At 38.9% G+C, this 27,537-nt stretch overlaps 1 protein-coding gene across 2 annotated transcripts in view; it reads left to right on the forward strand.

Annotated features, from left to right (window-relative positions):
• Positions 1-27,537, forward strand: part of DCAF5 (DDB1 and CUL4 associated factor 5) — a 68,195-nt gene that overhangs the window by 30,311 nt on the left and 10,347 nt on the right. For both annotated transcript variants that reach the window (XM_059849695.1, XM_059849696.1), the window contains exons 6-7: positions 3,522-3,735; positions 18,934-19,000. In XM_059849695.1, the coding sequence (XP_059705678.1) occupies positions 3,522-3,735; positions 18,934-19,000 (281 nt within the window). The remainder of the gene's footprint in view (positions 1-3,521; positions 3,736-18,933; positions 19,001-27,537) is intronic.

Raw genomic sequence — 27,537 nt, forward strand, 5'->3', positions numbered from 1 at the left:
CAAAAGCTCTCATTCTGGTTAATTTGAAGGTCTTTAGAGCTTCTTGATTCAGACATCCTCTTTAGAACTAATGAGTATTAGTACTGTAAAAAATAACAACTTCTGCTGGCTTCTTTCTTGGAGAGTGCTGACTGCTTTTTTCCTGCAATGTTGATGGAGATGGATACTCTAGAAGACATCTCGGGCAATTATTATTTTTTCCTAAAATCATCATGATTGTTCTAAAATCACCAAGATTTTATGATGCAAGTTACTGAAGTGTTAAGGTTCCTCAGTTCTCAGTACTGCTACCATGTGCACTGCCTGCAGTATGAGGCAGAGAAAGAGAGATTTCTCAAATCCTTTATAGGTCCTCTGTCATGAACTAGGTGAGAAGCTTTGCCACCAAGATAGAGCCATGAGCTGCACTCTCTCCATACACATCCCCCACTCTTATTCGTGAGCATATCTCTGAGATGTTCTGTCCTAGGAGGAAAGAGAGAGCAAGCAAATATTTTTCCTTTGTTTGGATCAGGAAGTGGATGTTTGGTGGGGGCTTGAGTCAGTTCGTTCACCTCATCCCCACCTGACTACTTGCTGCCTCTTTTCAGAGTTTCTTAAAGGAAGACACTGTGCAGTTAATTTAACAAGTCCTTTCAAAGAGGCAGAGGGGAAGCAATCAGGACACAGCAGGGTGGGGAAAGAAGAAAACTGCTGTCTTGTGATTAGTACAGTGAAATGCTGCACTTCGAGCTATAGTGTCAGGCTTTTGGGGCCAGAATTAAGGCAAGTGGGGAAAGTCATTACTCTTACATTATAAATGAATGGCAAACAGCTATTTTAGTATTTCTTTCTGTATCACCCAAAACTAGCTCACTGGTTTTTTTTTGTTGGTGTGGGTTTTTTTTTTTTGTTTGTTTGGGTTTTTTTGGGTTTTTTTTTGTTTTTTTGAGCCAAATGTTTAAGAAAACTGCAGCAGGAACTGTATTTCCATCCCATGTGTGGCTGAATTGTGTGGAGTGAGGGTCTGACCCAAGCAAAGCTGTGGATTTTTTGAGAAGTATTAACTATGCAGCTCCTTAATTCTAGACTTTTCATGTGTGGATATTTTTTTCTGAAGTTCTAGTCTCTCTTGCTTCCTTTAGTCTCTGAAGTAAAACATTCTTTTGGAGCGTTGTCACACTGAAGTTACTGCAATACAATACATAATTCAGTTCCAAGTGTTTGCTTTGGTACCTTTGACTGCTGTAGGAGCTTAATGAAACATCTGTAAGCAGAGTGGAAGCCAGTTTAATATTGCACTCCTATTGCTATAAAATATAACCTTAAATGATCTCAGGCATGGCATAATACTAGTTACAATGGAAACTTTGCTTGAAGTCTTGAAAGGATGGGGCATCTGGTAGGCTCACTCACTCGCAGGCAGGAGAGAATTCTGGGCTATGATTTGGATTAAGGGGGAGAACTGGCAATGAGGAGAGAAGCTTAATCTTGGTGCAGCAGTGGTTGCACCTAAACATTAAGTCTGGTTGGTGTATATTTCTTATGACCTTCTTATTCATGTTGGACAACTCATATATTTTTAATTAAAAATTAACTTTTCTTAGCCAAAAAAAAATCTGGAATTGTTTCTTTTGCCTGTTTTTTATGTTGAGTTCTTGGTTGGGTTGGAGTTTTGGGGTGTTTATGATATTTTAGCTTAGTTTTTGATGAAAGTGTAAACTTCCATAGAAAAAGAAATGGCTTGCTAAGACCTATCAGAAAAAGAGAGGCAAAAATATCATATGTATTTTGGTTATCCTGTTTTGTTTTGATTTTTAATGCCTGACTGAGTATTTTGAGGAGGTGAGTACTTTACTGATCTCAATTAACAGAAACAAGGGCTGATGAGAGGGATCCTAAATCCTTGTCTCTAAGCTTGCAGTTTCTAGTATTAAATTCTCTCATGTTTTAATTAAATACCTTGAACATAATTAATAAAAGCTTGGTAACTTTGCCTTGGAGGAGGAGAACATGAGACACCAGGACTGTTCACGCTGATAGAAGTGTTCTGTTGATGCCCAGTCTTAAGAACTTACTAGTTACTTGGCTTTGAAAATGTGACTTCTGGTGCCTTTGTGGCACCCTGGCTTTGACTGTTCAGTTCACTAAGAGTGTGTGTGTGAGAGCAGCATATTTCTAGGGCATTCAGTAAGTAGAGTCCTCTATTTTGCATTGGTTTTGTTTAACTCTGGCTTAGGAACAATGGTTTTTTAACTTTACAGTATCTCAGGCAATGATGCATGCTTCGACCTGCATGGAATGTGGCTTCCCATCCATGTGGAGTGACTCATTCTTCACAATTGTTGGGGCAAACGGCTATATCAGAAGATGTTATGCATGAAAATCTATGAGTAAGCTTCTGTCTAGAATTTACAAATTCTGAGCTGGCATGCTTTTTCTGGTCCAGAAAGGGCATAAAAGTCACAGCTCTCAACAAGATTTGATGGTTATTGCTCAAAAGAGAAGTGTTAACAAAAAATCGAGCTCTAGTCCTGTTTAGGAAGGTTTCAGTGATCATTACACAAAAAAAGTGATAAAATGTCTTCCATCTTTGTCTTGCTTTCCATATACAGAATCATTTCCTGTACACAGATTGAATGAAGTCTTTGAAACGAACAGAAAAACTGTACAAGTTGCATTTAAGGTGTGCTTTGATTAACTTTAGGTTCCTTTATGGAACAGATTCCATTTCTGTTACTTTTTTAAAGAGAGTCTGGAAACTTGTGAACCTTTGGTTTTGTTTTGTGTATGTCAATAAGAATGGATACAAATACTCCAGCTCTGAATATACAGCCTTATATGGGACAAGGAAATCAGCTAATCCTGCCACATGAGAGTTTTAGGTAATAATGTCATGTGATAACATAATTGTCTTGCCTACTTGGCAGTATTTTTAGATGAAGCTAGTTCAAGATTAGCTAAGTGACTTATTTTAGCATTTCTTGCAATAACATGTTAGTAAGATGTCCTTTTATTTAAGACATCTGGAACTGATTGTGGAGTTTAAACATCCTCTGATGCCCTGTAGAGATATAAATAGAAGCAGAAGAGAGAGAATGGTCAGCCTGTCTACATTTGGAGAAAATGCCATCTGGTGCCAGAGCAAGGGTAAAAGACTGCTTGGTTCAAGAACCAGCTAACAAAAAAGGCTGAGTGCTGGTAGGGTCAGTCTCAAAGGCAGATATCCCAGAAGTAAAAGGACAGCCTTTTTAAGGCTAAGTGTTCTGTCCAACTTTGCTAATGTATTTTTAATTAACAAAACTACTCACAGTCTTTAACTTCTCTCTTCTGAGGACTTTACAAACAGCATTTTGATAGCTTGTCATTCAGGTTTCATATTAAGATTTTTTCAGGGATTGAAAGCAGAAACTAAATAAGATTATAGTTTCCTGGGCCTGTTTGTTTGAAAAGCCTCAGTAGGATTAAAGAGAGTTCTGTCTCTTAGTAGTTGAGTTGGTATGTGCAGCCCATCTCACCTAGTCCCACCTGTCTTTTCCCAGTTCCCTGCTCCGCTATGGTGGGAACCTTTCCCTTCAGAGTGCCATGAGCGTCCGGTTCAACAGCAATGGCACCCAGCTGCTGGCCCTGCGGCGGCGCCTGCCCCCGGTGCTCTACGACATCCACTGCCGCCTGCCTGTCTTCCAGTTTGACAACCAGGGCTACTTCAACTCCTGCACTATGAAGAGCTGCTGTTTTGCAGGTGATCGTGATCAGGTAATAAGCAAGCAATGCTGCCCTGAATCTCCAGAGTTTCCATGACTGTTTGAGAACACCTTTGTGAGGGTGGCTTCTTTCTGATTCAGCAGATAACACAGGAAGCAGGACACGTACAGGCTTATTCAGAACTGTTTTGCAATGTGGGCTCTGAAAGAAGGAAAACATTTACCAAAACACATGAGAAGTTTTACCTATTGTTTGATGTGATTTAATAATTACTTGGAAGATCATATGCAGAAGAAAATATTTGCTGTCTTTTTAGGTCAAATTAATACAATGTTATCTACTCATCTACGTATGATAAGGAAGCATCTTCCTTACATTTCAATTTTGTTACCGAGTGGTGTAGAGGCAATCCCACAAAATGTAAATATTGTGTATTTATAGAGTTATTAATTCTTATTTCAAATTTTAGTGTTTCTTTTTTAAAACACGACTATTAGATCAGGTAGGATAGGTCTTTGTAGGTCAGTGATCTGTACGTCATGATGGCAGGTGGTTAGAAAGGGATAGTCTGTTATTGTTACTTCATGAGGCAGGGCTCTGTCCCTGCTACTGATCACAAAGAAATAGGTCACACAGAGTGGCTAACAGAAGTTCATATGATTCTAGAGCCAGATATTGTCTTTGGACAGCTGTATTTAATAATCACAGGCACTGTTTAAGGACTAAAGATGTATTTTCAAGCTATGATAGTATCAAACTATGATCTGAAAATTTCTTAACTGTCATCAGCAAAATTCCTGCAGTCAGAACCTGATCACTAATTCTATTGCTGCTGCTGCAGGAGGCAGAGTTGAGCTTCTTTCAGATTGCAAGTAGGAAATACATTCATGTCACCAAACTTGAGCAGTGTTCCTTAGTTCTGAATATTTTTTGACAAGAGTGTGAAAATGTGATAATGAAACTCATTTAAAACAATTGAGTGGCTTACTATAAAGCATGGGAAAACACATGTGTTGGTTAAGAAGAAAACCACTGTCAATTGGTGGTCCATTATTTAGTCAGCCTAAAGATAATACACTTTTCTCCTCTGGAACTCAGTGTAGAGCTTAAATTATGTGTACACTCTGACACATAATTTGGCTTCTCATTTGTCACTAAAGATGTAGGGGAAAGTCTTAGTATATGTTGCTCTGCTTTCTAAGGCATTTTCTTATGGGTATGGTATTATTTTAACAGGAGGAGTATGTCTGTTCTTATCAGGCTGATGCGATACTTCAGGAGCCTGCATTTTAAAAAACTTTGTATTCTTGTGGCTTGACAGACTTTGTGTTCAGATAAATAGCAGCACATAATGCTGCTAATGAGTTGGAAATCAGCAAAAGACTATTATAGTCTCTCATAAAACTATACAAAGCTAATAGAGAAGATGAACTTTTCTATGGAATGTTAGAGAGATGTGGAATTTGACATTTAGACACAAGCTCATATCCATCTTCTAACTGGAAGGAAAAATGATAATGAATTCAGAAAATGCCAACACATGCTCCAACTCTATGTCTGAAACTGACCAGTAACGTTCAAATTCAGTGGCTAAGACTGCAACACTAGGGATAGCCCTTAGGGACTGCCTTTTACAGGGAACCCAATTCCAGATGCAGGTATATCTAGAAAATAAGGTTAGAGTTGGAACCCACTGTAAGGTAGACAAGGTGAATAAAAAAAAATCAATTTTTTTGAGTTTTATATACAAAAAATACTTCTATACAATGAGTATGCTTTTGTATAATGTATACAACTCTTCACCCCTGCAAATCAGAATTCATCAAAAGAGCAAATAATTCTGTATCCAATTTAGTCTGGCTCCAGTTGCCTCTCCTTTTTAATATTGCTGTTCTTAGCCTTTATAAAGAATGTCTTTCATTTGAGATCCTTGCAAAGTAAGCTTCACAGAATACCTTGCTTGTATTTCCTCATAGGATCAAAATTTTGTGTGGGCTAAGGCTCATTTGAAGGGACTCATGGATAAGAAAGTTGCTTTCAAATTGTGAGTGGCACTTATGGTAGGAAGGCTTGTTTAGCAGTTTTTTCACATTGAACCTCTGATTTTCTCTGTCTTCAATTCTTCTTTTCATCTTTGTTAAACTGCCAACTTGATATTTTTTTCTCTTTTATGCTGTCTTAAATAGTTAGGTTGTACCTTTCTTACAGATCACAGTAAATTAAAAATGGAGTCTCCTTGTGTTCAAAAACTATTATGTGTTGTCTGCACAGGTAGTTCATCTCATAAAGTTGCATTTCTATGCTATATTATAACTCTGATAAAAAGGATTATCCTTAACTCATCACTGTTTAGAATGCAATTGCATTGGGGAAAAAAGTGAACTGCTGAAAGGGGGAGGCTTTTCTTGTCCAGCAGAGGTAATGTAAGGCCTTTCACTGATACCATTTCCTTGCCAGCAGCATTTATTTATTTTCCTGGGTTAATGACTTGTACTGACACTCAGAGAGCTCTGACAAGCATTTGGATGTGATATAGAGATCAGAAGATAGATGGGAGATGGAGAGATGGCCTTTCAGCTCTGTGAGACTCAGCTCCTCAAAGAGCTATATAGCCTTTGCTAATCTTTCTCTGAAGTTTCTACATAGCAAATGGTTTGCTCACAGGAAGTTTTCTTGTAAATTATGGCCACCAGGGTTTAAAACCCTATAACTGCTAGTTTTGGGTTGTCTTTGGAAATTTGTTTTAATACAGTGGTGAAAATCTACAGTAAAGGTAAATAACACCCTGTTCCATATGGATTGCATTCTGATATGGCAGAAATGAGCAGATTCTGAGCTGCAAGCACACAACTTAAGAGTTCTTTTTGAGATTGCCCTTATATCTTAAGAAGCCAAATGCTTAAGTTCCCCAAATGACCAGAAGTGTTGTTCTTACTTTGACAAGGTATGTGTGTTAAATTGATGAAATTTCTTTGCAGAAACAAAACACAGGCTATTAGTTGGAGAACAGTTTGATTGGTTTGTCTGTTGATGGGGGTTAGACTTTTTAGTATTTTGTCAGTATTGTTTTTATAGGGCTCACAGATTGTGATAGGTGCTCAAAAGGACTTGGAGCCAGAGCTCCTGATGTGTCACTCTAGAGGGAAGCCTGCTACCAGCAGGTGTGCAGTGATCTGTGTACCACCTCCTTTTACTAGAGCATCTGAGATGCAAGTAGATTGAAACTTCTTAGCAAAGAATGATATATCATTAATGATTTAAGGCACAAAATGCAGAAAAACTCACTTGTTAGCTACAATGAGTTTTTTTGTTTTTTTAAAAACATATTCTGAAATTCTTATGTGATTTTGAGCTGTTGCAGGTATTGTGGGTTGCAGCACAAGCTAAGTGACAGGGATCTTAGAGGATGAGCAGCTTTGTTTCTCTTTGTGGCCTTGCAAACTATTGTTTGCTTCCGAAAGCGTCATCACCCATTTACTTACCTTTGTGTGCTCCTCTCAGAATTTTTTCTTTTGTCCTTGTTATTGGTGTAATGACCTATTTACATTACACCAATTTTTCTACTCTTTGAAAAAGAGCTCTAATGTTGATTGATAAACAGGTTCAATATGGTATGGTGTTAGCATTATCCAGGAGCTCCCTTGAGTCCTACAGCTGTGAAAGAGAGGAAGGGTAAGGTTGGCTGGATGGATCAAGCATGACTCTCAGCTTCCCACTGCATTTGTTGGCTATAGAGATTTGTGTGAGAACATAATTTATCCATTCTTCTCGGAATCCAGGTCCATAACTTTAAAAGCAGTTTATTTATGCACACAAGTCCCATTGACTTTAGTAGGCACAAGTGTTTGATTATATACAGATACTAAATGTGTGAGACGGTCTAGTCATGTCACAGTGCTGGTTGAGTTTCTGTTCTTCTTGTCAGCATTAGAATTTGGGAAATGTTGATTAAATACTAAGGATTTTTAGTTGCTAGACTGGTATAGAAAATATCTTCTTATATCTGAGGATACAGAAAGTATTGCAGGACTTTAGGTACCCAACCAAATGTGTGTTTAAGTGTAGGAGCCTCAGGGGCTATAGGGATGGGCAACAGCAAAAAAAATGCCCAGAAGGAAACCACAAAACACTACCGTAACTCTCCAAACTAAAATAGTCCAAAAGGTTTTCTTGCTCAAGAATTGTTGCCTGTGTCACAATGATGAATGCTATCGGTTCATTCCTGTTTTTCCCTGTGTAGATAATGTGAGGCTCTATAAGGCTTGTGGTTGTAAAATCAACTGTGTATTGCCTGTTTTAAAAAGGCGGGGGTGGGGAGAAATAACTTGTACCCTGTGAATCAAACAAAAAGTGTCTTGACTCTGGCATGCCCTCAGACATTACATCACCACTCAGCCTTTTCTGTTGACATTACACTGGTATAGGAGAGTTTCAGGAATGCACTGCTCACGGTACTGCAAGGCTGCTCCAACTCCCTATAAAGTTACAGCCCTCATTATGTTGAAATTCGTGTTCTGAATAGCCCTGGTTAGGGACAAGCCAGCTTTTTGCAGGACAGAATTATTATGTTGATGTAACTCTTCCAAAAACAAGTTAGCTATATAGGTGCCAGGGGTCTTGTATGGTTGTGTATTGCCTTTGTAAAGAAAGAGAACTTTTCTTCAGTTGTGTTCTTTGTGTCCTCTAATTTGAAGGTCATTTATCACAGAAAGTAATGCTTATCAATGTCTAGGTTTAAGAACTAGCAAGAAGAAAGGGAATTATTCTTTTAGGTAATACATTTTAAGTTTCCTGTGCCCGGAAGTCTTCCTAATGAATAGTAGCTTATTGCAGTCAGCATTTCTTAATATATGAAAAGCATTCAGTGTGCAAATATGTTGCTGTGCTTGGATAAAAAGAAAATCAATGTCTTACTCTGTCTTAAATTTGGTTTCTTCCAAGAAACTGATGACACTGTATTCTGGTTTTTGCTTTGTTTGAATTCTAGTTATATGCATAATACATACATATAAAGTCCATGCATGAGATTTATCTAGCAATGAAATTATTTATTCATTTTCCCCCATTATATTTGGTAATTGACATTGGGAGGGTCATACTGAAAATGCCTCTTCAGAGTCAAGGTCTCAACAGCAGGAGCTATGAGTTTTCTTTAACCATTCTTGTTCTGATTGCCTCTTCCCTCATTCCTGGTGCATCCTGCCAGCCCCATTTCCTGTCTCCCTTTTCTGAGTTCCTATAAGCCCTTGGGGGAGGATTTTAGACATCCGCACAGCAGTACATAAGCCCAAAAGAACCCATACTGAAATTAAATTCTGGTGGAGTGGAACTCAGACTCAGGAGACTTTGAATTTTGCAGGCTTTGTGTTCCTCATAGTACATCATGGGAGATCTGTAGTTAGTAGCACCTTTCATATGCTCAGATAAATTTGTTGAGTTCTTTGTAATGTACTAGAAGTATTTTTGCTGCCATAGAAATCCTCAGTAAGGATTTTAAAGTTGCTTTTGTTCATTAATAAAATTCTTGTTATGACCTTTCTGCATTACAAAAAGACAGCTGTAAAAATGTTGATGGATTATTCTCAATGATTCTTCTGTAAGCATTTGAAACTGTCCCATACAGAGTTGGCTGCTTGTAAGAGTAGGGACTTAGGGAGTGAGAATATAATTTTTTGGCTTTGAAATTTATGTACTAGAGCAATTTATATTTCTCCAGTCTGCTGTGTCTCACAGCTTTACTTTTCCAGTTCATGAGATAGGCATGCTTCTTACTGAGGAACAAAGCTTCTGTTGTTAAAAAGCCTTTTGGACTCACCTGTTTGATTCTCAGGCTGAGACGGAAAACTTTTAAGCTCTTTTTTGTGCCAGTTTCAGCCTCTTGAAAACCAGTCTCAAGGAGTGCAGGGTAGAATGTAGAGTGCAGTGTAGAAAGAGTACAGGCTGTCCTGGCTGGTGTGAAAAAAGATGTCTGTTTTCACAGTGTTGCGAGCCCTCTTTGAATTTGCTAAGTATTGAAATAAAAAAACCCAACAAACTGTAATTTGTGCCCCAGAATTTATTATCAAGTAGAAGATAGATACTTTGTAGGCAAATTCTTTTCTGAGCCACAAGTTCTTTAAAGCACATCTCAGAGAGAGCTTCCACAGTTATGTCTCCTCTTACTTTAGGTTTTTTCTTTGGAAGACAGGAATAAGAGGTTAGTGGCTTGCACAGGTGACTGCTCATTATTTTGTCATCTCCTGGTTAACTGCTATGGAGAGAAGGATCTCTAGTTGGTGACCATGAGAGCTGCTACAAGGAGGCAGCCACTCTGGCTGGGGCTGCAGTTTGAGGTACCAACAAGGCAGTGTGCCCTTCAGGGGACATCCTGTACTTCCCTTGGACTGTGCTGGCACCATCTGACCCTATAGGATCTGGCTGGAATACATAAATGGCAATACTGTATTGAATGAGTCATGACAATTTGTGTGAGGTTTTACTGCTGTAGCTACTGAATCAGACCACTGCTGTTAGGGGTTCCAGTGTTAGCAGAAGACATGTGGGTGGGAGCAGACCTGCTGGGGAAGTCAGCCAGTGATGACTACAGCAGTCTTTCAAGCTGTACTCAGTGGGAATTCTATACTAAAAACCTAGATTCATCAACACCTAGATTCATCAACATAAAGGTACCAGCCTGACAGGTCAGGAATTGCAAAGAAATGGAAATACTTGACTAATTGACTGTTGTCCTTAGTTGTTTTGCCTTGTTGTTTCCTTGCTTGTTTGTTTCTGAATGCTTTTGGAATAGGAAAATGTCTTTTCCTCCTCCATAGTTGTGTCCCTACCTTGTTTCCTATCTGGTTAGCGGATACTCTAACAATAAAAATGGATTGAAAGTAAATCTGTGGGTTTTCTACCTGCAGAAAATGCAGACAACATGACATTATGATCAAATTGTAAATTATCAGTCATTTTTTAAAATTGAAAAATAGCAGGGGAAGCTTTTTTTCATAAGATGTGTAGAGCAGTCTTGACACTACAAAAGGTCTAGAAGCAGCACTAAATTTTGTTTGTATTCTGTCAAATACTTGTCTTACAAAATGTAATGTATTACAAGACTGGTGTTCATGGTTGTGGGTTTTATATACATACATTTCTATATACATACATACAAATCAAACATAGATATACACGTGTGTATGAGGGTAGCTTTCTTACGCTTTGCTTCTTTTTGTTTATAGCTTGCTTATCCCCCTTGAAATAGCTCCATGAGAAGCAGATTGTCATGTTCACCCTGGGATTTTGTTGGGTTCAGCCCTTTTGGTTTTCCTGATGTTTAGTTAGTGGGATGGATCTATGGTACTGCTTTGTTTTCAGTGGCTACTTACAGGGTATCTCTCTCCCACCTGTGTGACAGCTGCCCTTTTGTAAAAGAATATTTCTGTACAGTCCATAATTCCAGAATCTTCAGCTTCTTTATTAAATTTGAAATTGGCTGTTAGGATTAGAAGTTCTTGGAGACAGAGAGCTGTCACAAAGAACAAAATGGCATAAGCCCTGTTTACTTATGAAACCTTTCCTCCTTGGATAAATACACAGTTTTTATATTCTCCATGTAAATGGATTCCTTTTCCACAGCTGACTGCTGTGAATTCTAGTCTATTTTGGACAAACAATGTTTTTCAGACTTCAGTGATGCTTCATGTCAAACTGTGTTTTCCTCAATGCTTATCAGTGCATATTCCACCACAGAAGTGATGTGTGAGTCTCAAGGAATGAAGACTTGAGCCTTGCAGACTGCCGCAAACCAGGTTCTTTATCTGTTATCACAGGAAAAGAACCAGAACTCGACACCCCACCAATTCATTATGTTATGTTACAGGTAAAATAAAGGGCCTGTACATCCTGTCTCTTAAAGGACATATGCAAAGCACCAGCCTTTTTCAAATTTGGATGCCTCTGTGCTTCTCTCCCAGCATGTGGGTTTTGCACTGCTTGACAAAGCCAAGGGACAGTTCACTAAAACCCTGAGAAAAATTCTGTCTGCTCTGATCTTTCCTGCAAGAAGTTTCATTGGCCCCTCTGAAGAAAGGGGAGACATGCCCAAGTGAGTGGGAATTGAGATTTAAGAAGTTTAGTCTCTTTCAAAGCTGTAAACAGCAGCACAAAATTCGAGTCTGACAAGCGTTTTCCTGCTAGTAACTTAGCAGCACTTGCTTTTAACATGGTTATAATTGCTGTGCCTTTATCTGTTGTTTGTGCGTTTATATGGTGATTATGCTTTTTGATTTGTGCATTTAAGACAGGCTCCTATATTCTTCTTGTTCTCCCCTACATTAGTAGGGCCATTCAAGAGACTTGCTGATACTTTTGGAAAAATTATCCATGTCTGTTAGCCCTTTATCTAGGGCCAAAAGCTCAAAAATCTCTCTGATATAGGTCATGAGCAATAGGACATTTTATGGGAGCAGAAAATTTGGCTATTGGAGACTAAAATAAGTTGCAATTTAGATAATATTTTATGGAAATAATCCATATATAATAATCCATAGCACCTGAGGAAACGTAGCTTGTGGGATTTTGAAAGCTTTCAAACTGGCAGTGCTATGAACAAAAAATAAACTCCCTTGAGTGGTAGTACTCTGCAAAATGCAATGCTAATGCAACTGTTACTAGACTACAGAAGCAGATTAGATCTTCATTTATTTATATCAACTGCTGTAATTTCCTTAGGGAGAGAGAAAAATGAGAAGAGTTACAGTGGAATGAGTGGGGAGTGCTAGTCCAATGTAATTCTTTCAGATTCCTGATGGTGGTTCATTTTAAGCATTTTATGTGTACTTTAAACTCAAACTGAATTGGTGTTTTCTCCCAGGAGCAGACTCTAACCATGCCTGAGAGTTTTCTTCCTTCTAAGGCAAACTTCTGAATCAGCAGCTCATAGTCATCTGGAAGCCTTTTCCTGTCATAGTTGCCAACAGCTAGGCATAGAAGCTGACTCTGTCCTTCCAAAAACCAGTATTAACAGCAAGTGTTTTTTCTGTCTAATCTTGTGGTTGCATGAATATTGTAAATGTTGATTTCTGAAGTCCTGGTCAGATACAGCAGCAAAAAGGCAGACAATGAAACAGGTGGGTTTAATATTGGTCTGTTCCCCCCAGACATCTGAGCTCCTCATGCAGGGTCTGGTTTGATTCCTAATTTAGCACTGCAGAGGTTCTTGAGGTTATGTTCAGCTTGTGTTTGTCTTTAGGGGGGAGGGTGGAAGGAGGACAGTGCTTGATGTCTTAGCTATTTAGTTGTCTCTGTGAATGCACATTTTTGCCTCTCCCTGGCTTGCCTCTGTGATTTGATTATCTGGGCTTTTGTTCTTAAAGGGACTGAATAGAAGGTACTCTGCTAGGAATCTATCCCCTCAGGACCAAAAATCCTTGTTCACAATTCAAGTGGAGCCTAACCATATGCAGGATGACATTCTTTCATCTACCCTTCCTCAAGCCCTTCTTTTTTATTCCTTTCTGTTCCTTCATTTTAAGATGTCTACTCCATTCTCTCAGGATTTGAGCCTTATTAAGTGGAGTTTGGTGAATTTAATTGTAATTACTTCTTTTTCTAGTAATAGGGACTGACTTCTTAGTTTTCTTAATCTTTATTCTATGACTGTGAACTAGTGCAGAGAACTATTGGTTTATTGTTATATTAGTAATGAATATATCAAAGAAAAATTTTCACAAATGGCCCTGTAAATGTCCTAGTAACATTGGTCCAGCTGTGCTCTCTAGAGGCCTTAGGTTCTGATTGTCTTGTGCAGAGAGTACTAATTGGAATTGAGGATTGTTCTCTAGATGTCATGCAAGTGATATCAGGCATGTTTGTCACTTTGGCAGCTTGGGTGTCCGCCCTTGAAGCTTCATGTGGCACATTGTTCTTGCAATGGCTGCAGCCATGAGGTTCTTCTGGCAATCTCTTGGTCTTGACCAGAAAAGTTGCTTTCTACTTTTCAGACCCATATCACCTAGTCTTACAGGAAAAAATGCATTTGGGAATTCAATCCTACATTGTGAGAACAGCAGGAAAACATGTACCCCAAAGGTATCCTTACAGGGAAAGACAGCAGAAAACAATGCTGGCTGCTACAGTGGTGGCAGTGTAAAGGCAGAGATACAAAATACTTGCATATTTTGTGGAATATGATCAATTTCTGATGATCATTGGCAGACCTAACCATCAAAATAAAATTTAATTTTATATAAAAAGTTCACTACTCACAGCACATTGCTTACAACATCAAACTTGTGTACATGACTTTATCAGTTAATGCTTTTGGCATTTACTAATGGCTGGTTTGTGTCAAGATTAAAGCCATAAGTAGTTTTTCAGCTCAGATCCTGAGCTGAGCTTGTTCTGTGTCTGGACATAATTGCATTGCAGATATTTAATTCATTCCTACTTGTTTTCTCTTAATTCACTCCAGAGTACTTTAGTATCATAGACAGGAAGAAGAATTGTAAAGGAAAGGCCCTTTTTAATTTTTTTAAATGACTTTAGGACTATAATTTTCTTGGTACAAATATACAAGACATCTCTGCTGTAGACTTACAGGAACAAAAAAATTTACGAGAGAAAAAAAAACCACCCCACCTCTCAAAACCATTTTGTTTTCAAAAACATTTGAGAAAAAGAAGTTCTGGGAGTTATGTCTGTAAATATGCATTTGAATCAAAGATAACCATCACATAAGCAAAGCCTCCAAGCACAGAGGTTAAAGCAAGCCATGTAATACTGCTGAAACAGACGAAAGTAAAATACTACAGGAGTTAAAACAAGGGTTTAATCTAGAATGCTTCCATAAACAAAAACATTTCAAATAAATTGAAAGACACATCCTTGTTGCCACCTGTGTACATCCAGGGGTTCCAATCACTGCGCCCCACTGCACTGATGCCTGTCTATAACACAGGAGAAAAAGAAGCAAGTCACTTAGTTCTTCAGCATGAGTTTCAGTGGATCGAAGATCAGACCCTCCTATCACTGTTACTTTATACCTCAGTGGTGATCAGCTTGCTCTAAAGTAACTGAAGCCCATCCATATTAAATTACAAACTCTTTTACAAAATATTGAAGTCTGGTTTGAATCACAAACCAAACTCAACTCTTTTGAGGAAAAACCTAAATCTAAAAGACTTGTGAAAAAGTAATGAAGTGGACAGTCCTGGATCTTAAAACAGGAACTCAGGAGTTCCTTCATTTTTCCTACTGGTGCTAGTAGCTTGTTAAAGGTCTTTCCCAAGCTAAATGATCCTCTGATTAATAAAAATAAATGGAATTTCAAAAAGCATACTTATTGGTATTAGGTGACAAAACCTTCCCTGGGATCCTTTGGCTTGTCTGATTCAAAGCAAACGCAGAACATTGACACCTCTAATGTCCCCCAACTGTTCCGGCCTTTTAGCCTTTCTCTTTACAGGAATTCCTTGTAGAGGGTAAACAAACCATCCAAGAAAATCTGGTGAAAATAACTCTGTTTCCTTGACACAAATAATCCACTCCTGAGGCTTGGCCCTGGGTGAAAGGTGCTGCAGCACCTGCAGCTTTTTTCAATTCACAGCTGGACTGGGTTAGCTGCCACATAGTGCAAACTCAAATTAAGCATTATTTTTCCTCTTTGCCTTTAGTCTTTCTGTAGACCATCTCTCAAAAGCTTGCAAGGATATTATTCTCTCGTTTCCTCCTCTCCTCCTGGTTGAAGGATGCCAGAGCTCTTTTTTCATCTGTGCTGTGGATCTGGTTCTCCTTATGCATATGCCCAGCTTCCATGTGGCAATGTCTGCTACCATCATGGCATAACCAGAGCTCTCAAACAATGTGATCTCTTCACTTGTCAAGCTGATGGCAGCTCTGCAGAGAATGCATTTCCCTGCTGTTATGTACTCTGCCAAGGCTGCACCTTCACCGGGCAGGAGCGCGTGTCCATACTTCAAAGACATATGAGATGCGTGAGTCCTGGGAAGTCAACTCCTAGGTAGCCCTGCTTGAGCAGGTAGATTGGACCAGATGACTTCCAAGGGTCCTTCCAGCCTCATCCCTTCTATGATTCTGTAAACCATTTTAAGGTGCTTCATCAATTTCTTCCTTTAAGTTCCCCAAATTGTGATCACTTTGATTTATACAAGTCCATGTGCTGAGCTGCAGATCCTGTTGCTGCGGCCTGTCTTTCCATTAGTACTTTCATGAAGCTGTGATGGAGCGTAAAGGTTTCAGGTGGGCAATTTCCTGACACTGTTCACTTCTCCCCGCCTCCTTCCCCTCCCCCCTGTAACCCGAAGTCCAAGCCTAATCCACCAAGACAATTATTTCCCTTTTTATTTCGGCAATCTTTGAAAAAAATCAGAAGAGAGCTCAGGAGATCACCTGACTTTAGTTGCTTCTCAGAGCAAAGCATCTTCAAAGTCAGATCTGACTGCTCAGGTAATTGTTCATGTAAATTTTGGATTTGCAAGAGTGGAGATTCCACCATCTTTCTGAGGCTGAGTTGCAGTGTTTGTTATGCTCCTGAACTCGCTGTTCCTTTGTGCTCAGCTGGAATTTCCCTTGCTATGACTTGTGACTGTTGATTCCTGGGTATCCACTGCATGCCTCTGAGGCGAGCCTGTCCCTGGCTGCTCAGTATTCCTTTGAAGAGTGGGATGCTGTTGAGGTCCGCTCTGTCCCTTCCCTTTCTCCTGGCTAAACAAAACCAGTTCTCTTAGGTTTTCCCTGCAGGTCAAAGGCTTTCAGCTGCAGCAGCCCTCTTGTCCACTCTCTGTCCAATTTGTTAGTATCACTCTTATACTGGGGGACCCAAGCCAGACACAATACCCCAGGTGTGCATACAGTGCATCAAGTTGCAGTTACTACACATTACTGCAAGGGCACTCTAAATTTTGCTATCTCCAAGGCAAAAAAAAAAAAAAAAAATGAGGCAGTATAACCCCAGAGTATACTGGGGTCAATGGTCTTTGTTTGCAGGTAGTATATTGCTTTCCTGCACAATTGGTCATTGAGTCTTACAGGACATACAGAGTGTTCCCCTGCAGATAATTTTGGAAGCAGGTTTGAAGGGTCTCAGAGACACTCCATTCCTGGAATGTACATAACATGTTTTTTCTGTCCTGTGTGCCTCATGCAGGATATCTGAAATCTGTCACTTTGGGGGCCGTCATTGTTGGTTTATGATATGTGGGGAAAAAAGAAAAAAATATGTGGTCATAAATTCAAGATACTGAGTTTTCTAGGTGTTTTAATTACAACTCTGTTTTTAGTCATGTGTCCTTGGCAAACTAGTTGCTGCTTCAACAACACAATTTGGTAATAAATAGTAACAATTGGCAACATTTCTGTAGAAATGAGACTTTTTTTTCCATGTAGCATTTCTTTACCAAAACATATTAGAGGTGCTTTCTTTCTAATTGCTGGTTGTTTCCTATATAAACCCTAATCCTTGGAGTTTTGGCACAGCGGCTCAGCCTGCTGTGGGCCAACATTTTATGAGCAGTCAAATGAAAGGGGAAGCACATATTCCTGGCACCGTCAGGTCAGCTTGGAAGGTAAATTGCCTAAGTGCTTGAACATGTTGGCTTGTAGAAATAACTTTCTGGCTTGGAAAGTATGGGTTTATGAGTGATGCTGAACTAGTGTGCACAAGTTTTTAAAGGAGCTTTTGTTTGATCAGTGCTTCTTACCTGTCAGAAAACGAGCAGAATTGCATTCATAAGTGCTTACTCAAATCCTGCACTCTTAAAGATGAGGGAAAAAAGAATGGTTAGATTATGATAGCAGGAAACCAGAGAAGGGATTTTAGTGGTTCGTTATTGCATTTTTGTGATAGGAAACATCCAAACACTGCACTAATGTAATCAGCATTGCAAACAGAATGTGTGCAAATTGATAGCCATTTTTTATGTGATAGTGTATATATTTTTTGTTTATAGCCATTTTTTATGTGATAGTGTATATATTTTTTGTTTATTTGCTTCTGAGTGCTGAGTTATTCCAGAACTTGTCTCCTCACTGCTTGGTGTTACTTTGTCTGATGATTTTATGTTTCCCTAGAGAATGAAAGGCAGAAACCAGTTATATTTGAGCCAAGCAAAACACAATTTGACTCTCATCAAAGGCTAGAAAAGGGACAAACTGGGTCCGTTTCTTTATTTTTCTCCCTTTCCCCTTACCTAATAATAATAATAAAATGAAAAGCCCAGCTTCTTGGCTGAGTTGATTAAACTGCAGACTCACATTATTGGGGGGATAGAGATTTTTTTACACTGTCTACTCCAATATAATTGGAATTGGAATCTGCCATTGGTTCCACTGCATGTCATTTAATCTCTAATTTGGGAGAGAAATAAACTGTACTCCCTCTCATTTCTGGGAGAATAAGTATTTGGAGGCAGGGCACAGTTTGCGGCCCTTAGGAGCTGAGAGACATAAGCTTTTTGCCATGTCAAATGTCACCTGTCGTTCCAGTGCCTGCTTGTAGTATATTAAGCTACTTTCAATTGCATATTGCCTGAAGTTCTGCACAATAACGACACTGTTTATCATTTGTGTACTGCTGAAAAAGGGCAGCCTTCCATCTCTTCAGAGTAACTATGACCAGGGAAAAAAAATAAATAGTGGGATAAATGGGGCAGAGTGGCACGGCTATAAACCGCTTGAGACTTGCTGACAGTGAATGTTTAGCTTTGTTTTTTGTTTGGTGCTCAAGATTATTCTCAGTGACTGACTTTTGATGGTCTTGGTAGACGTGTCTGGCTTAATGAGTAATAGACATGCTTGTGTGTAATGGACATGGCAGCTCTTTAAGTTCTTAGATATGTGTTTGATGGAGTTTTCCTTGGTAGTTCAGGAGATGAGAAAAAAAACTATGAAAGGCTTCAACATCAAAAAAAGACCAGTGTTGCAGGTTGAAAAATAGAGAGTGTGATCTAGACCTAGACATGCTTATATTAAAGCCAACCAAAATTCCTAGCCTTATTTAGCAGAGAAAACACTGAGCAGTAGGTATTAGATATATGAAGTATGCTTTTCAATTTTGGTCCATTTATGCAGGCAGCATTTTTGTGCTGGTACTTCATCCCCATTTAAATGTAAACTGATCAATGCGGTGCAAAGAATTATGCAAGTTATTCTTTTTTCTCATTTATTGTTTGGAGGAAGTAGATCAATTGTAAAATAGCATCATTCAGGTGATACTTTGTCGTAAACTGCTTTTATTTTTATTCTTAACAGTACATCCTTTCGGGCTCTGATGACTTCAATTTGTATATGTGGAGGATTCCTCCAGATCCAGAAGCAGGTAAGTGTTGATATTGTTTTAGATGGGGAAGGAAGAGTGGGGGGGGCAGGTGTCTGACAAATACTAAACTGGCATTTCAAAAAAATTGCCATTCTCACGTTGTGAATCTAGAGCAACTCTGAGGAAAACTGGATAGGGAGAGTTTACAAATGCCTGAGCCATTGTCTGGGTGACAGTGTTCAATGCCATTTGAATGGTTTCTCATAATGATTTTCTATTTTTTTTCCCTTCTCATGTAATAATCATTCTTCCCATAATAAAGCTTGCAGCATAAAATGGTGCTGGGTTCACAGGGTGCTCCTTACAGCTCCAGTGCATTGACCTCTTTTCCCCTCTCATTCCTCTTATACCAAAATCTTCCCACTGATTTCCAGTGCAGAGGAATTATGCTTTTTTACTTTCTGGGTGGAGGAGCACTATCAGCTGGTGGAAAGGGCCGCTTTTGACCAAATTCTGACCCATTCCCATGCTGGGGCAGACATGGTAAGCAAAGAGCAGCAGCACAGCTCTGTATGGAAGTACGAGAGAGGAATGTTAAAGGAAAGCAGCAGTGTGGGAGCAGTGTAACAATCCCATTGTGAATGCCACTGTTGGTCAGTGGTCATTTGATGTGGTCTGCTAAGGTGTAGGGTTTGGATTCTAAGCCATACAACATCAGCATCTCTCTTCTGTTGAAATAGATCACTGAACTTCTAGAAGGGTGATAAATTTTAATTGAAAGAGTCAAGACTTTCAAAACTGTACTAGTGTTTTAATTTTTAGTAGCTCTGGCTCTTTAAACTATACATTTTAGTGATATTAAGTACAACTGAGGGCTGTCCTGTGGTCTCAGATGCTTTAGCAATAGTGAGAGAAAATTACAAGCTATGTTAGAGGTAAAATGAAAATATTTTGTTTCATTTTCAAAGGTTGTTAATAACAGCTGTATAATCCATAGCTGAGAGGATGAATAGCATTCGGTTAATGGCAGGGTTTTGAGGAAAATGAGATTTTATTTTTGGGGTTTTTGCTTAGTTAACCAATATTTCATGTTGCAGTCCACAAGCCCTGAAGATGGTCCTGCTAAATACCAGTAGCTTGGCCTTCTGTCTTTGCATAGAGTTTATAGCGATATCTCCCTGCTTTTCTTTTTATTTGTGTGATTTTCTTGTACATTTGACACTGGTTTACTACTACTTATGGATTTTTCCCCTTAGTTAAAACAAAGATTAAAATTAGTTATTTGTAAGTTTTTTTGTGTGAACTAGAATTACATTTTCTGCATGTATCACCATACTGTCCTGACTTCCTTTGTAAAATCTGGATTTGAGATTTTCTGTTTATATGGCTGTGATGCTCTTGAAAACTTTTTTTCCCAGACATCTGCACGTGATAAACTTTTTATCTGGGACTTTTGCACAAGGATGATAGCTAGTACTTGTTGCACCTGTAAGCAAAACAATTATTAAGCAAAATAATCTGTTTCAGAGTAGTTGTTAAGGATGCCCCTCTGTAAAAAAGATATATGCTTGCAAAAATAGTTGCTATTTACAAATAGCTGATACATTTTGAACAAAGAAATTTACAATTTAATTTGTGATTTACCACACAACAATGTCATATCTGTTTTGGTCAGGTTTCTTGTCTCTGGTTCTTGTAACTTCAGGAAGGGCGTCAGTACACTTGCAACATTTCAGTTACAAAATTAATTACTTAATATCAATTGCCCTCAATGGTTGCCTAACAAATCAGAAGATCCAGGAGTAGGAATGTGTATGTCTTAATGTCTTGTAACTTGAGCAGTTCTCTTTTTGAAATATTTTAGCAAAACTCACAAGCTTAGTTTTGTTAGACCCAGAGGTCTGCTTCTGTGGCAAATAACTAATTGGGCATCCAGATCACCTGTGATAGGGTTATTGAAGCTTTTCTTCATTCAGCTCTTCTTGAAGGGTTGTGCCCATTTTGAATATGATGAAAGCCCTTTCTTAAATCTTATCCTGCTGTTCAGAATAATTGCCAGACAGAGATGTTGCTGTGCTTCCTTCTTGGAGAAATAGTCTTGCCATAGGGATGTAGAGACTGGAAAACTTTTGCTTCAATGGAAAACTCCTTATTCTTATGTTCTAGCTAAAATAAGAGTGCCTTTGGGTTTGTGATCTGAGAGAGTGGAATGTGGTCTTTCACTTAAAATAGTGTGCAAACTAGACAGGATGATGTAATGTCCTGTACTGTTGGTTAGTATTTTAAATAAAAATATCTCTCTTACTGATTTCTGCCTTCCAGTTGAACTTAGACATTGTGTTGCTATAAATATTTATGATACAACTCCTTTAAATTGTATCAGTTATTTGAAAATAGGGAAGTTCTTTTCAAGCTTGTATCTTTTTAAACAGCTGCATCCTTAACAACAGCTCTGAAATTATTTTGTTATAGGTGCACAAAGTACTGATTATCCAATGGTTAGCAACATTAGTGAACAAAAGATGAAAAAAAGTGTGAAGGAACATACCAGTCAGTTGCAAACATATTTCAAGTTGGAGAAATGTGGTTGCCTGTACTGGTATTTTGCCAGGGGAATAGAGCAAATTCTGCTGGTTTTTTTTTTTTTTCAGATAGTCATAGTTTAGAGGTGTCCTTCCAGTAGGTTGCTTTAAATCATTCTCATAATCAGCTGGAATCTGCAAGCAGTTTTGTTTGGTCCAATAATTAGGTAGGATTTTTGCCCCCTTTGGGGCAGGCAGGTATGTGAAAAAAGGTATTTCCTAAATTGTTTCAGAAGCCATTCTGTTGAAGAGTTTTATTGACTGTCTCTTTCTATAGTCTTAGACTACTCTGAATAGGCTGGGATTTCCTATGCCAGAAGGTTGGTGGCTTTTTGACCACCTTTTATGGTTTCTTAAAGATGGAATAGTTTGCTCATTTTTCCACTTTCATCTCCATCCAAGTACTATCCAGCTTTCCACTGTGCTTTAGAAGTAATTGCCAAATGTTTCATGAATTTGTTAGCCAGTTTCTTCTTTAAAGTAATCCATAGAAGTTTTTTTCAGAGGCAGCTTCTAGCAAAGTTAATACATAAGTTTGGCAGAAGAAAAGCAGTCCTGAGTTTCCACAGCTTTTACTTGACTCCAGTGCAAGCTGGAAGTGAGAAGAGACATCAGTCCTACATGACTTGTCCAGCAAGCCTATTAACATATGAGCACTTAAGCCATTATTAATAAACATGGCCTCTTAGCTGGTAAAGAACCCCTGTTCAAGACAGAACCTGACATGTCTTGTGGAGTCATAGAGGGTTTAGTGTAGACTAAAAGTTTTCAAAATGGAATTTACATTCCTCACTCACTACCCTGAATCATCTATGCAGCTCTTGCTTTTGAAACATTGCTCAAAGCTGCTGTGTGAGGGATATGGAATTATTTGTGATTGAGGAGACAGCTGGGGATCCTTCAGTTCATGTGAGCAAGCTGTCACCAGGTTCTGGAAAACTTTACTAAATCAGAACAGCAAACTGCATTTCAAAACTTCTTTTTAATTCTGCCTTTGACTGCAAACAAGAAAGGGACGGTCATTGTGGTCCAGTTACTAAACTAATTGCACAAATTTTCAACAGAACTGATGCAATTTTTCTTCCTTTTTTTCCTCCTCCTCAGTCTTGGTAAATGCTGGCACTTCTTCAGGAAGGAACAGACCTTTTCAGAATACTTGAACAGGGCTATCTCATTGGAGACAGCTTGTAGTTTAAGTTCTCAAAGTTCTGGGCTGATAAATGAAGATGAATAAAGAATTATTAAGTGTTTCTTAATGTCTTTAGCTATTTTTGAGACATTTTATATATGGGTACATATGCATATATGCATACCACTTGGTTGGGGCAGAGGGAAGTCATCTGAACCAGTGGGGAGCATGCTCTGGAAGCTTTCTGTTTTTTTAAAAAAATATTTTTCTGAGGTGTGGTCTTTGGATATAAACTGTTTTACATTTAGGACTGTAGTTTGTCTCTTTCTTCAGGTCAGTCAGTGTTGACCAAATGGTGCTATGGAACAGTCGTTAGATTAATACACTGAGTAAATGCTGGGTGATTTTAGAAAGGGTTCTTGTATTCAGGGGAATTGGGACTGGTTTCTGTGGCATTTGGATTGTAATAATACCACGGACCTGCGGAATGTACCGGCCAAGTGGCATCTATCAGAAAACAAGGCAGTGTTGGGTGCTTTGTGGTGCTGTAGACAAGTGAAAGAAGATTCAGCATCCAGGAGTGTTTCTCTCACCAGCCTTAGTATGTTAAATGTCTAATTCAGGAATAGAAAGCTGAAGATAACACTGAGCACTGGGAGAGGCTGGAGAAGCTTTAGTCCCTAGCAACTGGCCATCTGATTGTACCAAAGCTCCTTTCTCTTGGTTGTATTGGAAACGTTTGAGGCCACCAGTGCAAAAGAAATACACAGCCAAACAGTTCACACTTCCATCGAAAAAACCCAAACCCAACCACAAAAAAAGCAAACAAACAACAAAAAAAGAACCCCTGCAGACAGCTATTGGTTGTGAGGTAATTTCACTTTATATCTGTTATGTTCAGAAAGCATAGTTGGCTGGTGGTAATTTGCACAGTTCCAATAACATTGTGAAACCTGTTGCAACCTATGCCATTAAGTACAGTAAAAAAGCAGTGTCTCTCAGACCAGGAGGGAGAACAGAGTAGGAAGGGTGTGCTAAAGTTTATTTCTATGGTAATTTTGTCTTAGCTTTCATATTGTTGTTCAGCTATACTGGTGATAACAACAGTGGGAGGGTTGGGATAGATAAGCTGTATGGCAGATATTTAGAAGCAACAAAAGAAGGGAGAAAATATACATCCAAAAATAGCCACTACCACTACAATTTTCTGCATAGTCTTTACATGTTTAAATATTACTTTTCTCTTTGGCTTTTGGAACCTCCACAGAGATACAAGACCTGTGGGGCTGGTTCTAGGCATAGGCCAGGCAAAGGAGTCAATTGCCTGGAAGAGCACGTTGTCTGAGACAGAGGCTGCTAGCAGCTGACTGCTCCCTGTGCTTTCACTTAAGCCATGCTGATCCTTTCACCTCACCTGGAAGCTGGAGGGGGTATTCACAGGTGTCAAAGGAAGCAGTCTGCAAATGGAGTTCAAGCTGCTTTCTTATGAGGGGACACTTGGTACTTCAGTGTCTCCTTTTACCATGCTAGGAGGAGAAGGGATCCTGGCCACCCCTTCCTGTTCTCACTCCATATTTGATGAGATCAAAGTCAGTTTTGCTTGTGCTGCTGAGAAACCTTTAGTAAGTCTGGCTGCTGCCAGAGCTGGAGTTAATTCCTAGCCCCAGAAGAAGGGATGCTGCAGGACCCTGTGCTCTGAGGGAGAAAGTGCTTGTGTTAAATCTAGCTTCTCTGCAGATGGGTCTCTGAGGAGCAAAGCCATCTACTGGCATCCATTGCATGAAACAAACACAGGTGTGTGAGTGACCAGAGAGACCTGTAAGGTACCTAAACATAATCTGCTGCACTGAAGGCAGAGGCCCCATATGCTATGCATATTTGCTTGTATTGTACCGTGCATTTGCTTTCCAAACTGTGGTATCTCTCTTTGTTAACACATCATGATCTCATAGGATTCAAATGCAAAGTAGTGGCCCACGGTCTAAATGTACCCTGGATTATTACTAATGAAAACTAAATTAACTTTAAAGGAGCTACCACTGTAGTGCCAAGTACTGCAGTGGAATGGTATGCTATGGCACACTGGTAGCAGCTGCAAATATCTGGTTCTCCTCAGGAGTTTTCAGCACTTTGAGTAATTCACAAGGCTTGTATGAAGTTATGCTTTAGTCTGTGGAATGTCTTTCTACCTTATATGAACAACAGTGGGATTTCTTTTCCAGTGTCTTAGATAGAAAAGGCATCTGAATGGGGTCGTTTAACTCCTCTGTTACAGAGCCAGTGGAGGATAGTTCCTTATTCCAACAAGTTCTATGGCATTTTGACAGGTTTTTTTAATGTTTGGAACAATACAGCTTCCATTAGTTTGGAGACTGTTCTACATTCCTACAGGATTTCTGCACTAGAACACTTTTCTCAGTAATCTATCACTTTCACTTTTTCTTTAGCCTTCAAATAATTTATTCTGGCTTTTTCTAAACATTGCTTCTTGTTGTAGAACTCATGCAGGAGAAGCCAGATTGATGTCTAAATCTGTCACTCTCCTTTGTTACAATTTACTGGAGTTTTAAAATCTTATTGGGATGTACCATTCAGTGTGTTTGCAATATGTCAAATCATTCAGGTTAAGTATTTACAAAACCACAGAATTAAGAAGTAGTTCTTTAGCCTAACATTTAAAACATAAATTTATAAAGCAAACCAAGAAAAAATCACTTTGGCAACTTAAAAGGCATCAACTACTTCAAAACATTGTATTATTCCTTCCTCTGTACAGGAGCCTGTAGAGAGGCCTTGTGTTGCAAAGGTATTCTTGTCAAACATGTACAGGAAATCTGTTTTAAAATGTGCACATTAGATATAGCCTTTAATATGTTATGTCTTTAAGCTGATCAGATATCATAGTAGGATATTATTTAAAGGACTTTTTGAGATATTGTATTGCTCTTCTTTGGAACACTTATTTGCTGGGTATAAATTAAGAGTAATTTTCTTGACATTTCACTTTGAGTATCAAATAAAAGCAGACCAAAAAAACCCATTGACCAGCACAGCTAGAACACTAAACCACTACTCAGGACTGTCTTAAGGCATGGCAATTTTTGGGTAGTATTGCAAAATCAGCTAGAACATATCAATCTCTTCCCTCCAGTACTTAGAGGTTATAAAATTATAAACCTTCTAAAATTGGCATAGTCAGCCTCTGAAGACTTTAAGATTTATTTTTTTATTTATTATTAATAACAGATATGTAAGCTAATGACTTCTGTATGAACACTGCCTATACATGTTGGAGCTAGCTAAGAATATAAAAGGTTCCATGCTTAAAAAGTTGCAGAACTCATGCATGCTACTAAATTTAAAAGCAAAAAAATAACACCCCCTTCCACTAAAAAAACCCCAAACCTCAAAAGAAAAATTAGAGTGGTTTTAGGATAGCAGAAGTCAATTCTGCTGAAACAATACAAATAAAAATATCATTTCAAGGGAAGACAGCAAAAGGAAATGGAATTTATTACATGGAAAAAAGGAAGGAATTTGAGCAGTTTATGGCTAGCCTCCACTTAATATACAGATGCACTTTATTTTTTTGCCAGCAAAGATGAGTAAACTTAACTCACACTCTGAGAAGGCTAAAGGCTGTATGGCTGCAGCTAAGCCTCTGCTGAGAGACATGGGGGATTCTAGACCAGTGTGCACACAGCAGATTTCTGCCATACAGATACCAAAGTAATTGTAGTGGTTTTGGTGAATGCCTCTCAAGCAAAACTACCACATTAATATGATGACAGCTGTGGTGGGCTACTATATAATAGAGGGACTGCTTTCAAGAGAAGGATGTAGAAGACTTTGCACTAAGAGCTTACTTAAAGGTGTCACTTAAACACAAAGGAGTTGGTAGACTAAAATTGCATCAAGCAAGGGATTGCCCAAAACTGAGGTTCTATTACAGGGGCAGTCTATTACAGAGCCAGTGGAGGATAATAATATCAGAGTATTGCTGGAGTCAGTACTTTCTGATTCAAATTATTGAAACCTCCCATAACATTGGTAAAAGCTCACTGCTAAGATTTGTACTTTTCCTGGGGCAATTTCATGTAACTGGGCAGGTTTTTTAAGGAGCCTGGTGGGGAAGTTCACCTTCATTTTAAGAGGAGGGACGTATGTTCTATTACTATGCTTTCTCTGAACTTACTGATAGCTGCTTAAAAGGAGTTCAGGGAACTTCATTATTAAATCAGAAAGCTTTGGAGTTTCTTGATAGAATTATAAAACCATAGAATCATAGAATGGTTTGGGATGGAAATGTCCAAAGGCAGGGACACCTTCCATGAGACCAGCTTGCTGAAAGCCCCATCCAACCTGGCCTTGAACACTTCCAGGGATGGGCAAACCGTAACTTCTCTGGGCAACCTATTCCAGTGCCTCATCACCCTCATTTGAAAAAATGTCTTCCTTATATCCAATATAATCCTACACTCTTTCAGCTTAAAACTGTTGCCCTTTCTTCTGTCACTACAGGCCTTGGTAAAAATTGTCTTTCTTATAAGTCCCCTTTATTGAAAGGCTGCAATAAGTTCTCCCTGGAGCCTTCTTTTGTCCCAGCTGAACAACCCCAATCTCAGCTGTTCTTGTAGGAGAGATGTTCCCTCCCTCTGATCATTTTTGTGGCCCTCTTCTGGACCCGTTTCAAAACCTCCAGGTATTTCATATGCAGGAGGACCCAGAAGGCACTTCTGGCATTAAATGACTCTTCTCACTGTTCTACTAGGAAAATAACCATGGGTTAATTCACACTGCTGACAGTACCACAAAAGGCCAATGAGTGACTTAGAAATGCAGCCCAAGATACTGGTATATGGTATTTATTTAATCTCCATTATAAT

The sequence above is a fragment of the Haemorhous mexicanus genome, chromosome 6 (genome assembly GCF_027477595.1).
Source record: "Haemorhous mexicanus isolate bHaeMex1 chromosome 6, bHaeMex1.pri, whole genome shotgun sequence".
In the NCBI taxonomy this organism is placed as follows: Eukaryota; Metazoa; Chordata; class Aves; order Passeriformes; family Fringillidae; genus Haemorhous; species Haemorhous mexicanus.